Source organism: Rhinolophus sinicus, linkage group LG05 (genome assembly GCF_036562045.2).
Source record: "Rhinolophus sinicus isolate RSC01 linkage group LG05, ASM3656204v1, whole genome shotgun sequence".
NCBI lineage: Eukaryota > Metazoa > Chordata > Mammalia > Chiroptera > Rhinolophidae > Rhinolophus > Rhinolophus sinicus.
In genome coordinates this window covers 68,555,744-68,571,886 of record NC_133755.1, presented here as the reverse complement: position 1 = coordinate 68,571,886, position 16,143 = coordinate 68,555,744, and the positions used below count along the sequence as shown (strand labels likewise).

At 39.3% G+C, this 16,143-nt stretch overlaps 1 protein-coding gene across 4 annotated transcripts in view; it reads right to left on the bottom strand.

The window, feature by feature from the left end:
• Nucleotides 1–2,170: 2,170 nt before the first annotated feature.
• IL1RL1 (interleukin 1 receptor like 1) overlaps nt 2,171–16,143 on the bottom strand; it is a 59,547-nt gene continuing 45,574 nt past the window's right edge. For 3 of the 4 annotated variants that reach the window (XM_074332458.1, XM_074332459.1, XM_019753804.2), the window contains 8 exons: nt 15,044–15,218; nt 14,785–14,947; nt 13,385–13,456; nt 11,791–11,932; nt 11,552–11,694; nt 8,606–8,752; nt 7,427–7,594; nt 2,171–4,542 (listed from right to left, as the gene is read on the bottom strand). In XM_074332458.1, coding sequence (XP_074188559.1) covers nt 4,151–4,542; nt 7,427–7,594; nt 8,606–8,752; nt 11,552–11,694; nt 11,791–11,932; nt 13,385–13,456; nt 14,785–14,947; nt 15,044–15,218 — 1,402 coding nt within the window. In that variant the 3' untranslated portion in view covers nt 2,171–4,150. The remainder of the gene's footprint in view (nt 4,543–7,426; nt 7,595–8,605; nt 8,753–11,551; nt 11,695–11,790; nt 11,933–13,384; nt 13,457–14,784; nt 14,948–15,043; nt 15,219–16,143) is intronic. The other variant, XM_074332461.1, reaches the window with a different exon arrangement.

Here is a 16,143-nt window from a genome sequence, read left to right as displayed (position 1 = left end):
AATGGAAAATAATAGAGTAGAATAATAGATCCACACATACATAGTGTGTTGATTTTTGACCAAGGCACTATGTCAATTCATTGGGGAAAGAAAAGTCTTTCACAAATGTTGCTGGAAAAATTGGGTATCTCTATGGAAGAAAAAATGAACCTTGACCCTTACCTAATTCTATATACAAGTACTAATTCACAATGGATCATAGAGCTAAACATAAAATCTGAAACTGTAACTAGTTCATAAAAAATACATAGGAGACTATCTCCATGAGCTTGGGGTAGGCAAAACAAAACTTGGCTGGGACACAGAAAACACTAACCATGTAAGAAAAATCGTTAAATTGCATGCCATCAAAATTAAATATGTCTGCTATTCAATGAAACCATTCATTAATATTAAAAACATGAGTAGGAAAGCCTAGAAAAATTCTCACTTTATGTCTATTTGAAAAGGAACTTGTATCCAGAATATAACATAATTTATATACATCAATAATACAAAGAGAAACAACAAAATTTTAAAATGTGCAAAAGATTTTACCTTCATTGCAGGATATATGAATGACTAATAAAAGTGTTAAAAAGGCTCAACATCATTAATCAACAGAGAACTGCAAATTAAACCAGAATAGGATTCGTTTAACACCCTCTAAAATAACTAAAGTAAAAAGAAACCAGAGAATATCAACCATCGGTGAGGAGGTGGAGCAACAGAAATCCCATAGGTCACTACAGGGAATACAAAATGGTACAATTAGTTTGCAAAACAATTTGTCATTTTCTTAAAAAATTAAATATATACCTATGATTAGTCCTAGGAATTGAACCCAAAAAATAAAATAAACACATATGTCCACAAGAATGTTCACAGTAGCCGTATTCATAATAGCTATAAATGGGAAAAACCCGTATGTCCATCAACAGGGAAATAGTTATACAAACTGCTGTGCAGCCATATGATGGAAAATGACTCAGTAATACAAAGGAACAAAGTACTCACACAGGCAAAACATCGATGAATCTCAAAAATATTGCATTGTGTCACAATGCCACCTGACTTTATTCATATGAATTTCCAAACCTGACAAAATGAATCCATGGAGATAAGAATCAGAAAAGTTTTTGCCTCTGAGGAAGGAAGGAACTTTCTATGGTGATGAAAATATTTTTATCTTATTTGGGGTGATAACTACACAGATATGTGTAATTGTCAAAACTCATATAACTTAGGGCCTGCATTTCATTGTATGCAACTTGACTCAATGAAAAATAATTCTTTGTGTTTTTATAATTCACCGGAATTTTCACCGTAATCATGTGGTAGACACTCAACAAGTATAATTCACCGGAATTTTCACCGTAATCATGTGGTAGACACTCAACAAGGTATTCACACTACCTTGTGCAATAGGTGAAGCATCTATTACTCTCACTGTACAGATGAAGAAACAGAGAAGTTGGCACTGCTGGTATGAGAAGCCAGGTCATCTGGCAGTTCCTCTCTATGACTGTGCAGCTTGGAATCACAAGCTATTGGAGCCGAGGAAGCCTCAAAGCTCTTCTTCTCCATCCTCCAATTTTTCCGTTACTGAAACTGAGGCCCAGAGAGCCCAGGTGATGTGGGAAATGGCATGCAAATTTAGAGAAAGGGATGATGGAGAAAAGAGCTCAACCATGTCAGCATTTCCCCTCCGGTTAGCCCTGTCTGGGTTCTCTGAAGTGTTTCCTTCTTCCTTCCACCTGCCCACAGCAGCCTCTAAACTCCATAAGGTAAGAAGATGTGTGTCTTACTCACCTGTGTACTTTCCTTTGCAGCCCTTCCTCTCCCTGCCCCTCCCAGAGAGATAGTGCATGTTTAAAAAATGCAAATGTTCATTAAATATTTGCAAAGAAGCTTATGATATAGAATTAAAATATATTTAAAAGTAAGAAATATGGAGCAAATCAAAAACAAATATATTCTGGAACCAAAGAGATTATTATAAATTCCTTATTAATGATATTCTATACAGTTGCTGTAGAAAGATCCCAGATTTGTCTGTATGCTTTCAAGAAGCTACTGTAAAGAGGGAAATAAAATCAGTTCCAAAATGTCTTGTGTCTGTAAATCAATAATGCATCTGTCATTCAAACTGGGTGGGGAAGCAGAAATAAAGACACATTGATTCTAATAGTGAGGCTGGAGAGAATTTATTCTTTAGAGGTTCTCGTTGAGAGAGATGGAGTATAATCCACATTACAAGAAACACAGCCAAGTGCCATAACAACAATTGCCATTTATTGAATTCGTACTCTGGTCCAAATACTACCACTTTTTTTTTTCATTAGATTAGCACAGAAATGCAAAGGTTTTTTTGGTATGATTATTCTCATTTCACTTAAGGTAAGTAGGTTTTAGAGAAGTAAAGTAAGTAACTTGCTCATGGTTGCACAGAAAATGACTTGTTGATCCCAAATTCTATGATGCTAACCAATCAATTATACTGATCCTTTTCATTGGCTAATTTTTCAGTAATTCAAAAAAGATCAGATGTCACCACACAAGAGTACAATAATGTACCAGAGTAAGGTAAGCAGGTGTAGCAGATAAAGATACAAGACGCCCAAGTAAATGTGAATTTCAGGGGAAATTTCATCCTCTGAATTCAGCTGTCCTTCATGTCTTACTCTTTATCTGGCAACACGAAGCCAGGGAGTAGAGATTTAGATGACAGGGTACCTAGAGGGATGAGTAGTTGTAGATCTATTAGGCAACCTTCCAGAAATAGGATTTCTTTTCAGGCAAGATTCTGCAAGGTATTGAATGACAGTGAGTTCAAGATTATAGTCCCTGTCAAGGGTCTAGAGTGCAGTTGTTTTGTTCTGTTTTGTTTTCAGGTAAATACGGAAGTTAAATACACTTTATTAAACAGTTTAGCTGAGGGTAGAATGTCCAGCCACTTGGAAAATATGAGCTGTAACAGGACTCCCAGCCTGAGGGCACACTCAGCCTTAGCTCTGGATCCACTGATGGGCTCTGTGGTCCCTGAGGTCATGTGAACTCCAGGGTTGTTCTGATGGGAGTGGCTTTGACTGTGCAGATTCGCTTCAGTTTTGCCAAAACAGTTCTGTCAAAATGCCCAACTAATTTCATAAACATGTTACAACAAACAAAATTTCTTAAATTAAAAAAAAAATGTACTTGGGAGATATAAGAGATACTGATATGGTCATTGCAGAATTATTTATAATGATGGCTATTTGAATTGGATGCAACTTAAGTATCTAACAAGTAATCAGGAAGGACGACTGTAGCACAACCATGAGATGGGCGACCGAATATTTTAAAACGTTAAAATTTAAATGACATGTCAAATGTTTTGATCATGATATTATGTAGAAAAAATATAAAAACTACACATTGTGTGATCTCAGCTGTATAGATTGTATGTTTAAGTACAAATTACGTTTTCTTAAAAGTACAAATTTACCAAAATGTTTAAAAGTCATAATCTTAGGATGATGGATTTGTGAATAATTTTTATTATTTCCTTTTTTTATACTTACTGCACTATCATTTTTATAGTGAGAAAAAATATTTCTAAAGAGAATAAAAATCTATGAAAGAAATTGTAGGACTGAAAATAAACTTGATGATAAGGGCAATTGGGTAAAGTGCTCCAAAAAAACAGGTAATGTTTAGACATAAAGCTAAGCATTCGATCAAATAAAATATAATAAATCTGAGAATGTGGGAACAAGCGTTATTACCGACACTCTGCTTGAGGGAAATCTGAGTGTTCCTCCAGCTTACCTGAAAATTTAACTCTAAAACTCTGAGTTGGATGTTCAAAATGTAGAATATTGATGAGGAATAAGGAGGGGGAGCACAGGAAGAGAAAAGAGGAAAGGGGCACAGGGAAAAGATCACAGGCCACACTGGAGAAAGACCAGAAAAAGAGAAGGGAAGGAAATGTGGGGTGGAGAGAGCGGGACTAAGGATCGAAATTGGGTGGGGGGAAGGGCAGTTTTTTGTCCACCCAAAGTCAGGAAAACAGGAGTAAAGTTTCTCAATGAAACCTGAGACCTGAGTAGTCTTGTCCTTCCTACTTCTTTCACCTCGCCATCCAGTCTCTAGTCCAGCCAGGAAGAGCTCACACATTAGCACATCCGCGCTAGCACGACTGCCCCTGCACACTCAAGGAAGCCAAATTAGAAGGCTCTTTTGGAAGTTTGTTTGGCACAGGCATGTGGTACCTCACGCGCTTCCAGAATCTGGAATTCAGGGACCGCTTGTTGGCCACGTGGTCTTCCCTCCACTTGATGGTGCCCTGCGTGTCCACGAGGTGCCTGAGGGAATCTTGAAACTCGCCGAACTGCAGCCCGCCTGGCTTGCTCAGAGCCTCCATTTCAATCAGAATCACCTTGGACTCGTTCTGGATGAGGGCGCTGTGCAAGGCGATCTCCTGCTCGTAGGCAAACTCCTTGCTGTGTAAAATCTGAGGCGTGAGGATAAAAATGTGCCGCCGACTCTTGCGGATGTTGGTTTCCACCGCGGTGGCCGCATCTGCCAACAAAAGACACGGAGGTTTACTGTCAAAGCGTTTTTAAGTCTAATCCTGTGTTTCCCCCAAAACAAGACCTAGCCGAACAATCAGCATTAATGCATCTTTTGGAGCAAAAATTAATATAAGACCCAGTCTTATTTTACTATAATACAAGACTTTGTTTTTAAAACAATATAATATATAATATAATACCGGGTCTTACATTAAATTTTGCTCCAAAAGATACATTAGAGCTGATTGTCCAGCTAGGTCTTATTTTTAGCGAAACAGCATTCTTGGGTCATCGATGTTCTGAACTTTTTGAAAAATGTTAGTGTTATAATCTGGCGGGAGAATTCTTTCCCTCGCTGAAACAAAGGCCTTCAAGTTGAATGAGAATGTAGAGGTATGTAGGGGAGACAGAATTCAGTGTCATTAATTGCATTTTATCTTTTTAAGACACTAGCTGCCATGGTTTAACAGGGCTTAGGAGTTTAACGCTCACATTAAAGAATGCAAATTCAGGAACCCTTGCTCTTCTGAACAGACTAACGTCTCTAGGACTCTAACGGCCACTTCATCCCCTAATAATATCTGATTTAGAAGCTGATTCAATCCAGACTAGAACAATCTTAAGGAAGACGGATTCCCTTAACAAGTCAGGCTTATAAAGAACCAGCTCCATGGAGATTTCAGTTAACTTCTGGGAGGCTATAGAAAGAACATGTGAAACACCCAGTCTTCACTGCAAGGAGGTGACAACACAATTAGGAAACCCAACCATGAACTGAACAACTCGAGATATTCTTAGAGAGTGCTGACTAAAAGACTGCCAATTCCCACAGTCTGAAATAAGGAACTGAATGTTGTTATAAATAGTGCCAGAAAGAGACCTGTGTCAGTCAGGATCTTAATGAAAACTTGGCACACTCAAAAAGGCTGACGAAAGAGGGTTTCATGAAAGGACAGTCTATAAAACATGTGGACAGAGCCAAGAGAAATCAACAAGAGATGGTATAGAACCCCATAGCTGGTAGTATTAGCGAGCCATTACACCCTCCAATATGCAGGGGAGGAAGCAGTTATAGCAACCAAGGAGTAAAAAGGCCTGAGGAAGGCCAGCTGATAGGAGCCCTGCTCCAGGAGAGAGGAGTACAGCTACCCTGGAAACCCCACCCAGAAGGGGCAAGGATGTGCTCCTTCCCTAAAATGTGCCAGTGCCTCCCATTGGCCAAACCCTGTATGGAGCAGAGAGCAAGGGAGTGATGAACTCCATATGATCAGCCACCCAGGGCCACTGGATGGAGGGGGTTGCAAAGTTGATCTGAAGAAGCAGATGGAATGTAACTAGCATGGGAAGAAATATGCTGCACTGGTCAGTCATAACTTTTTCTAAGGAAAGAGTGAAGTTTCATGTTGTTTTGTTGGATTTGATATACAGTGGTACCTCGGTTTTTAAACGTCTCCGTTGACGAACATTTCGGTTTACGAATGCCATAAATTTTATGGATCTATGGTATCATTAGATAGTAAAATTCATGCTAAATTTGCAGTTTTAGGGGTTGATTTTAAAGGTCTTGAATGGATTAATCCATTTTGCATTATTTTCTACAGGGAAACTGTGCCTTGGTTTTCAAACGTTTCAGAACTCGAACGGTCTTCCAGAACGGATTATGTTTGAAAACCGAAGTACCACTGTACTTGGGTTGGGGAAAGGTCAGAGAACATACTTGAGGGAGGGGAAGTGAGAAACCTTCTCAAATGAAAAACAGCACCACAGAGGCAATACCGGCTTGAGCATCTGTGAGCTAGCATTCTTATTTGGCTGGGGAGAGGAGTAACTAGAACTGAGGCCGATGGACCTGAGACAGAAGAGATGACGAGCTTGCGGCCAGATATAGCACATGGTGTGACATCATGAACAGCTGGAATCCCAGTCATTTAACATGAAAAGGGCATTTGCCACAACTCATCACTCTACTTTCACGGGTCACCAATAAAGGGCCTGGGGGAAGAAGAGAGCCTCCAGAGAAGACTTGAGTTACATTTTCCTGAACTGTACATTTTACAAGTCTCCCAAGCCATTGCTAGGCAATTAACAGTACTCAAATATTCCAGAATAAATCAAATGCACCTTTTGTGAGTACCTTTAAATCTATAGGCACGTGAACCCCTCTTTTCAGTAGGAATGCTGGTTTACATTCAGTCTGCTAAACATTAACTTTATTGGACTTAGGCTCATGATGACCCTGCCTCATCCACATTCCACATGCTCTCTGGTTTCTGTGGAATTCGAGAAGGGTAAGGAGGGTCCATAGGCATGTGACACAAATATGAAGGGAAGAGAAGAAGGACTACTGAAATGCTGGCATTGTGGCACAACTTTCCAAAGTACATGAAATCGACTAGGAATATTAAGAAACAGAAGATACAGTTCTACCTGTTCTTGTGAGAACATAAATTTGCAAATGTTTCACCAATATAAGGGAAATCACACAACTCTCTGAGTTTAAATATTTTAGCCAATGACTCTGGACATTACAACAAAATTCTTTGGTTTTTAAGTCTCCCTTCAAATCTTCTAGCGAAATTGAGAGATGTCAGATAATAATAGTGGGGGACCTGGGAAGTAAAGTGGGGGTAGTGTCCCGCTAAATCCACAGAGCCAGGATGCCTTGCCCTGTTTTCACATCCCTGACACTCTGTGAAGACCTGATGATCAGGGCGGCACTGGGGACAGGAGGAGCAGAGAATAGGTATCTCCTTCTTCTGGACAGTATTTATCACCTGTGCTCTCAAGACCTGGAATAATGATTGTAATTCCTTATCGGGGATAAAGACCACTTATCCCTCATCCTTTTCATGAAGTAAATGTCTGTGCCTGACGTATATTGATAGTATTACCTTCTCCAGGTAGCAGATCTCGCCCATAAATGAATAAGTTATAGCCACATTTATCTTCAAGAACATCAGGCAGAATCTGGTGAACAAAATACTCTACAGCACTGATCGCCTCCGGACTATCTTTCTGGTCCCGTGGATAGATAACATAAGCATCATAGACCTTCCCATCTGAAAATGAGAGCAAGAAGTACAAGTGTGTCACTTGGTTCTAAATAATTCTCATTTGACTCTTAGTAGACATTCATCATTGAGTTTTATAGTTGTTGTATGCCATCCTCCAAAATAGTCTAGAATCTAAAGATGATGACAACAGTCTATTGCCACAAAATGTCGTCAGGAAATACATCTTAATCCCAAAGTCCTCTTTTTTACTGTCTCGGACTGAATGATGGAGAACAGGCAAGAGCCTGTCTAGCTTAGTTTAAACCATATTGTCAAGTTTCATCAGTTATGTATTAATAATTATGTATAGTCATAGATAAGGCATAGTGTGCTGGGCAGATCTCAATTTCATCTTTTCTTTCTCCCACATTTTCCCTAGGGAAGTGGAAATGCTAAAGGGCTAATCATGGCAAGCAAGTAAAGTTTCTTAAAGGATCTGAATTTCCCACAAATCCAACAACTAGACCTAGGTGAATGGACCGTATGGAAAAATCTAAAGTATATCTACCTCTAAGTGAAAGAATAATATTCATATTTAGCAGACAAAACTATCTTCTTTCCTGTGTGTAATTAAGTACAGAGTTAAGACTCTATGGAACAGAGTTTGGGATAAAATACACCTGGTTTCTGACGAACCTGTCTAACCTCTTCACATGTAGAAAACAGGAACAATTTTTTTAATGTGTTAAATTCCATCAAGTTTTACCAACACACCTTTTCCCAAATGTATAAACCTTTCTGGGCTTGGGGCAGTCTGTTACTGGGGTTTTAGTAAGAACAGCAATCATATGGGGGAAGAGGTTTAAACTGATGAGGTGAATCTCAGAACCATGAGAGTGACGAGATGGGATGAAGAATGGCCTCTGAGTGGACTCAAAAAGATTTCCTGATCATAGGCTGGCAAGCAACAGGGAATCTGGTTTTCAAAGCATAGGTTGTAAAAGATTCATAGACAAGTAACCAACAGCCATTGTAGGACCTCTTCTTTTGAAGCACAGCTTGAAACTTGCCACTTACCGTTCCTAGTTTTGTAAGGTCTAGCTATGTCTCTCCAGAGCAGAATAACCTCAATCCAGAACACTTTCAGCATTACCATCATGACATTGATTAGCAATAACAGTATGCCAAATCCTGCAAGTATGTAGTAGGTGCTTTGATGATCAACTATTCAAAAGATGGGGGGAGGACAAAAATCATTATTATGAAAACAAAGTAAAATAAACAAACACATGGATGCCGGCCTCCAGTGCGGGTGCCAGAGATTCATAAAAGAGACAGCTACTTAGAATTGTCAAGGCTGCACTAAGAATCAGTAAATGGCCATTTATTGAGCCCCTACTCTGTGCAAGGCACCAGGCTAGGTATCGTAGGGGAGTCTCAAAGGGTATAGTGCATAGAGACACATGTAAACATAACTAAGATAGGAGGGAAATGCACGATTTTAGCTGAAGAAGCTGTTTAGAAGGAATGCTCACTCATTGCTGGATGGGACAATGAGGGCTTCCAGGAGGAGGAGGCCCCTGAAAAAAATGCTCACATTCACTGCCAAAAAGGAAATCAGTACTACTACTCCTGACATGAGATGATGCTGTGAGCCCAAGGCCAGAGATGGGAGGAAGTGTGTTTTATGAGGAGCTTGAGTAATCCAATTTGGGGAATTAGTGGAAGATAACGATAGACAAGTGGGCCAGGGCTAGCTTCTGGCCAAATTGAGGCTCCAGCTGAGGCATTTAGCCTTTCTTCTGAAGGTCAGCGGAGCCATCAAAGAGTGATGAGTGGGGTATTAACAATGAAAATGTTTTTCAAGCAAAATTAATCTGACGGCAATGGAAGGTTGGTTTCTGTTGAAAGAGACTTGGCGTAGAATGGACAGGAAGTTTCTGCAGTACTTGGGGTGAGAAATGAGTGTTCAAACTTGTTTAATAATGAGAAAGGAATGGACAAGCCTTGAGTTGGGGATATCCATAGGTCCTAGGGACTTACTGCATCTGGTGTTGATGGCATAGGAAAGCAGGAAAGAAATAAGAACCATTTAAGCCTCTGAAGCATATCTGATGGAGAAGTCACACTGCTGGGTCCTAGGTCCCATGCATACCCTTTACTTCTCTATGGCGAACATTATTTAGCCATCACTGAACTTTACACTGTGCTCACTGCTTCACAAAATACATATGCAAGATGGTCCCCATTTTCAAGGGCTTGGAACAGATATGTACAAGTCAAACATAAGAACTGTGCTCATTAATAGAATTTGTGGCTGTGTTACGTTTTACTTCCCTCTTTAGAACTGTCAACTAACATAACTTACAAACAGTCCCACTTGTTGATGAACATGAGAAGGACGTCACATGAGAATTGGTTATACAGTTCTCTTTTGATTTTCATCTCAAGTCTCCACGAGCTCCCCTGTTTGACCTGGATGATTACTGGCCCATACGCCAGTATGAAACTTTCCCCCAACTGTCCAGCAGCTCCCTGACTATGCAGCTGGGTGAGATCAAGATTGACTGAGGTGAAGTCACTCAAAGCTGGCGGGGAACTGAACATGAGCAGGCAGCTTACAGTCTGCACTGCCATCAGTTTACATGCTCGGTTTTCCCCAAGTAAATTATTTCAACAGGATTCCTCTCCAGTTGACTTTTTCTAAAAACTCTCTTGCCAGGAATCTATACATTTTGTGGAGATTATTGTGGATGTGTCTGGCTGTTTTCAACTGAAGGAAAGCAGTTCATCCAAGACATTAGAGGAAGTTGAAGTTCAATATCTTCCCAAGTGTTAATGGCTTTAGAAATGTATAAATATTTATTTTATGTGATGACAACACTAAATACTTTCTATAAGTGCTTATAAACAGGAAAACACCATGTGGGCTTGAATTATTGATCTGTAACTCTAGTACTTGGCAAATTGTTCAATTTCCCTTTGCCCCAATTTTCTCATTTTTAAAATTAGATGATAGTGATAGTCTTTTCCTCCTGGAGTATTGATTTTTTTAAAAAAGTGAGAAATTAAATGTAAAATAATTAGGTCCTGGTACATAGGAAACAATGAATAAATATGTAATATTATTATTATGAGTATCAACTATTTATTTAATACAATGAGGATATAGGCTTATTAAGTTTTTGTTTTTAAAATTCAAGACCATGCTGTAATTTCTTTTATTCTATGATTAGAAATAAAGGAATGCATTGTGACAATTTGACAAGAGTAGCAACAATTTTTGTTTAATTTACACAGCTGTTGAAACAGAGTATAACCATGTTGATTTGCAGAAAAACAGGTGAAAGGTAACAAATACAAATAAACTAGAAGGAATAAAATCACCAAGTACATATAATAGGAAAGCAAATCCAACCCAGATGTAACCAGAGAACATTCTTAAAATGACAACGTAAGCAACATGTCAGGATAAGAGTTTCTTACTGGAATGGGCAGTAATGAAATACTTCCTTTGTATGCACTTTGCCAACCTCACTAACAAGATGTGTGGTGGTTTTCTAATGACAAAAAATACATTATAAAAGGAAACGTGTATAATATGTTATAGAAGGTGACAAAAGAACATATTCACAGTTTGCTATTGGTGTGTTTTCTTTCACATACAGTGATACAAAGAGAGCTAATGAAGTTAGAAAGCAGAAGGACAACCAAGGAAGCAGTTGGGTGTTGGAGAGGCACCAACAGGAGGAGGAAGAGGGAGAGAAGGAAGAAGAGGAAGGAGAGGAGGAAATAAAGCAGTAGAGGAGCAGCCAGACCAACAGAAACATTATGAGAAGACCTCACTGCAGAAAGTTAGTGTGTGCAAGAGGAGAAGCCCATTTTATGAGACGGGCCACTTCTGTTGTCTTGATGGGTCGCCCTGGAACCACACTGCAATACCTTGTTCTCTAAGAAAATGGTTTCAGCTTTACAGCTGATACAGCACACTCTGGTGGCCAAAGTCTCAGAAACACTTCTTACTTGGCTTTTTCCTTAGTCTTATGGTGTGTCTTCTCAAGCCATGCAAATTCAGTGCCAGACAGTCGTACGTCAGCGACAAGTCTTCTTCTCTTACGTCAGCTATGCTTAAGATGATGCTTCGACAAGTCAGGTCATTGCTAGAACTAAGAACGCAACTTGTTACTTTTAATGCTTACTTTGTCGTTGCAATTGTGTGGAAGGGGCCGGGGGTGCTTTAACTAACTTCAGTAGGAAAATACCTTTGGTTTTGCTCTTGCCCCTCTTGAATTCTTGCTTCACCAAACCTCCTAACTTTGATTCTGTTAACCTCCCACAGGACGGCAGCTGAAAACTGAACGCCTTTCCCAAAGCAAGCAGAGCAAGTAAAGTTTGCTGGTTTTCCTAGATGAGAAGTAAAGAAACTCATCAATAAAATTAAATTCTGCAACTAGTATTTACTATAATGTAAAAAGTTCATTGATCACCTAGTATGCGCCATGAATTGATTTCCAATCCCCTTCCTCATCTTTACCACCGTCTCCTTTCTATGCCCTCCCTTTTCCTCCTCCCCATCCCCGTGATCTTCATTTCACTAACAATTCTGTTGAAGCTTAGCTCCCCACACTCCTCTTATCCCCAGTGAAAAGTAGACACAAGTGACTCTAGCTTCACCAGTCCCCCATTACGATACAGTATTTCTCTTTACCATAAATTTGAATTTCATTTTAACAGCTCTCGTGCACACTGTTCTCCTTCCAAATTCTCTTTACCTCTCTATAAGCTACCTTGGTAAGTAAAGCGTTTTACCTGGTATTTAATGGTCCAGCAAGAGCCCTCTCCATGCCAAGTCCCTTAACTGGAGAATCCCTCCTTTCACAACTGAAAGCATAAGGGCTGCCTTCCTACCTTAGAGTATGCATTCAGCCATCCCTTTTGAGCCCTTGGTTCCTGTGTCTAGAATTAGGCATCTGAAGAGGGATGAGGGGCTCAGCGTCTCTTGGAAGGGTCCAAGGGTATAAATAACCAATTAGAACACAAGGTATCCTTGTGTTCTAATGGAAAGATTGACGAAGTGACATGGGAATACAGGGGAAGAAATCACTGCAGGGAGTAGGGTTGTCATGCTGCACATGTAAATGATGGCCCTGGACTCCATAAAAACGAGGCTCTGATCATGCTCTCTGACAGGGAAGAAGGGTGGCATGGGGGGATTTCAGAGAGGAGGTGATATTTGAGCTTAGTGTTGTGAGGTGACAGGGAGGCACACCGTGGGCAAGTCAGGGAAGACTATGGAAATGCTATTTATCAGCATAAGAGCTGTGAGGCAGTCAGTGTGGGGGGACATGGGGTACGTGGGGTTAATGGCTGCAGATGGGCCAAGAGGAAGGTGAAGACCAGGTGAGGGGACATTGTATGGGCTAAGAACTTTGAGTTGTATCTCACCCTTGCTGGGGACCAGGAAAGGCAGAGATGGACAGAGTTAGAAAGTCTGGGCTCTCGTCCTTCCATCATTGATTATCTACAACCTGGGGTACGTTGTTGACCCTAGCTGAGCCTAAGTATCTACTAGGGTAAAGTGGGAACAATTTCTCGATAGAAGTGACAACAGTACATGTGAAGGCACCATGAGGTACAAAGTGCAATCCAAATGTAAACGCTGCATATTGCTGTGACCACGTATTCTTAACATTAACATGTGCCAAGACAGGTGGGTCCACCCGCGACATCTCATTTAATCCTCAAGACCCACTATGCTAATTGCATGACCCCCACTTGGGGAATTCAGATCAGGCGTCAAAGGGAAGGATTTGGATTTTCCAGGCAACATTTACAGCATTCTTAAAGTTTTCTTACCGATTTCCACGTCGTTTGTTTCATTTTGTGGAGGGGCTATAATTACTGGAAATACAGAAAAGCCTTCCTGATCTTAAATCAAAGACAAAAGAGTGTAAGTATTAGAAGAGCATTTGGATTATCATAAATATAAAGCTTGTATTTTCATTTTCTATTCTGTTCCATAGCAATATTTTTCAAATTTTTCTGACAATGACAATGACAACAAACACACACATACACACACACACACACACACACACACACACACACTCATGACTGAAACAAAAAAAATCTAGTAATACTTTCTCTTACTACCTATAATGCCCTTTGATACTTTCTATTCTTTTTTATCTCATTAAACAAATAGTGGTCCAACCCATTAAATTTATCACATCAACAAACAATTGTTAGAAAACCATAATTTTACAGGAAAGAAGAGTTCAAAAGACTCATGAGAATGATAAACACATAAGTCCACACTTCTGCTCACAGCTTTCCACCATCGAAGCCCATCCTACTAGGAAATTCTAATTCCCAGTGTCCCTGATGCCTAGAGACATGAAAAGAGGGTGTCTGGAGCACTGCTGCATTTCTACACCCCTTGGTTCTCAGGGTGGTGTGATTAAGAATCCCTGCAGGTTTTGATGTGAATCAGTGAGACGCACTGATAGAAATGTGGTCTGATGATGCTTATTCTACAGTGGAGCTTTGAAAAACTGCAGGGAACTCTTTCTCCCACTACTGCTTTGCCCTAAGACATCTGCCACACATATTGGTTCTACTTCATGTACAGCCAGACCTCAAGCTCAGCTAAGGAGACATATCTTTGTAGATTTGATACTCCTGATTGTGAACTCTCCCCCAAATGGGCTTTTACAGAATTGAAAATATATTTGAAAAAAAAAAAACATATAATTAAGTGACCTACGTGAAGTTATTGATGATGTTGAGAGCATTGTAAAACAGGATTGAAAGTCGCTCAACAATATCTATGTATCTTTACAAAGCTAACCCAGTGAGTTACATTAAAAGCTAAGATTTTTTTTTTCTATTTGTAGAGCCTCTGATAACAAATTGGGAGAAGGAAAGTTAACCTTGCTCTCCAAATAGTTGTATGGCCATTCAAAAAAGTTAATTAAGGTAACATTCAGATCACACGATCTTTGAAAAATGAAGTCAAAAAGGAGAGAACAGATATGGCTTTGAATTAAAAGCGTAATCTCCCTCTGAAATTTCTTAAATCTTGGTAGTGTATTTAGAAAATCTCTTTGCATCATGGTAGAGACCATGCAAATTAGATGAAGCAGGAGGACGTATCAGACAGGAAGATGAAGCACAGGAAAATCAACAAGAAGGTCCCCATTCCTCCCACGTGATCTGTTGTCAAATATTCTATTTTGTTAAATTCAGTAGCTTACCTTGAATTTCTAATGATCTGGTTGCTGTCACAATGTAATTGACTCCATTTTCATTGTGCATAAATTTGCATGTATAATCGCCCGCGTCCTTGCTAGTTGCATTGTCAATCAGCAAATATGTCCCATGTGTATAGTACCTTGATCCTTGAAGAGCTGTACAACCCTGAAATGAAAAATGCCATTACACTTTCAGTAATTCTTTACTTACATCTATTTACATTGAATAATTTTCAATTATTTCCCCCCAGTTTCTTTTTACCTTAAACCACTCAACAGGTGCTGTCCAATTGTAGAGGCTAATGGTAGGACAATATATTCTAGATTTTTCTGGTGATGTAGATGTTGTTGAATATATCAGGTCATCTGGAATTTTGCAACCTGGTTGTTTCTTATGTATGGTGATATTCACATATCCAGTCTTATTGAAGTTAGAACTATTAAAGTAAATCAAACAACTTTTAAAAATTACTTAGGATTATGAAATAACTTCATCCAAATCTACATTTTACTAATTTTTTTTCTTCTTACAACAACTGATAGAATGGTTGGTTTCTTTTTTTAATTAATAATTAAAATCTAGGGCTTTAAATACTATTTTGATACATTTGAGATAAAACATAACCCCTCTGACAGCCCTAAAACATTATTTTATGCACTATATCTGCGATAATGCTCTTAGCATAAACAGTTCACTATGTACCATTGACATTTCACTATGTAACATTCATCATGATAACATTAACTCATTTTATTCTCACAATAATGTTTTGAACTGGGTTATATTATCAACATATTTTACAGATGAGGAAATTGAGGGATAGAGAAGTGACTTGCCAGCATCATACAGCTACCTGGTGAGCATGAATTTAAAACTGAAACTTGTCTGACCTCAGAACCTAGGCACATAACTACACACATCGTGCCTTTTAATGTAGTTCATCTGACATTTTCTATGTACCAAATACTGGCACAAAGTCAAAACATTTAACAATTTGTATATAGAGTAAGTGCTTTGTAGGCACACAATCTCCTATAACCCTCTTTAGCTTACCTCAGCATAAGGCACTGGTAACTGCCCCCTTTGCACCCACCATAGGCCTCCTGGATACCCATCACCTAGGTTATTGGTTTTTGTGCTGGTTTGTTCTCACTTCAGCCAAAATTGAGCAATTGGTCTTAGTTCTCTTGGTCACCAGGAAAGCTAGGCCTTTTCTAACTGGGCTACAAATTAATCCCTGTGGTTATCCATCCAAATAGTTCATAATCGTAAGCCTAAACCCCAACCTGGTGGTGTTCCTAGAAGCACTCTTTCATTCAAATCATTTTGTAAATTCAACTGTTCCAGAAAATACTACAAAG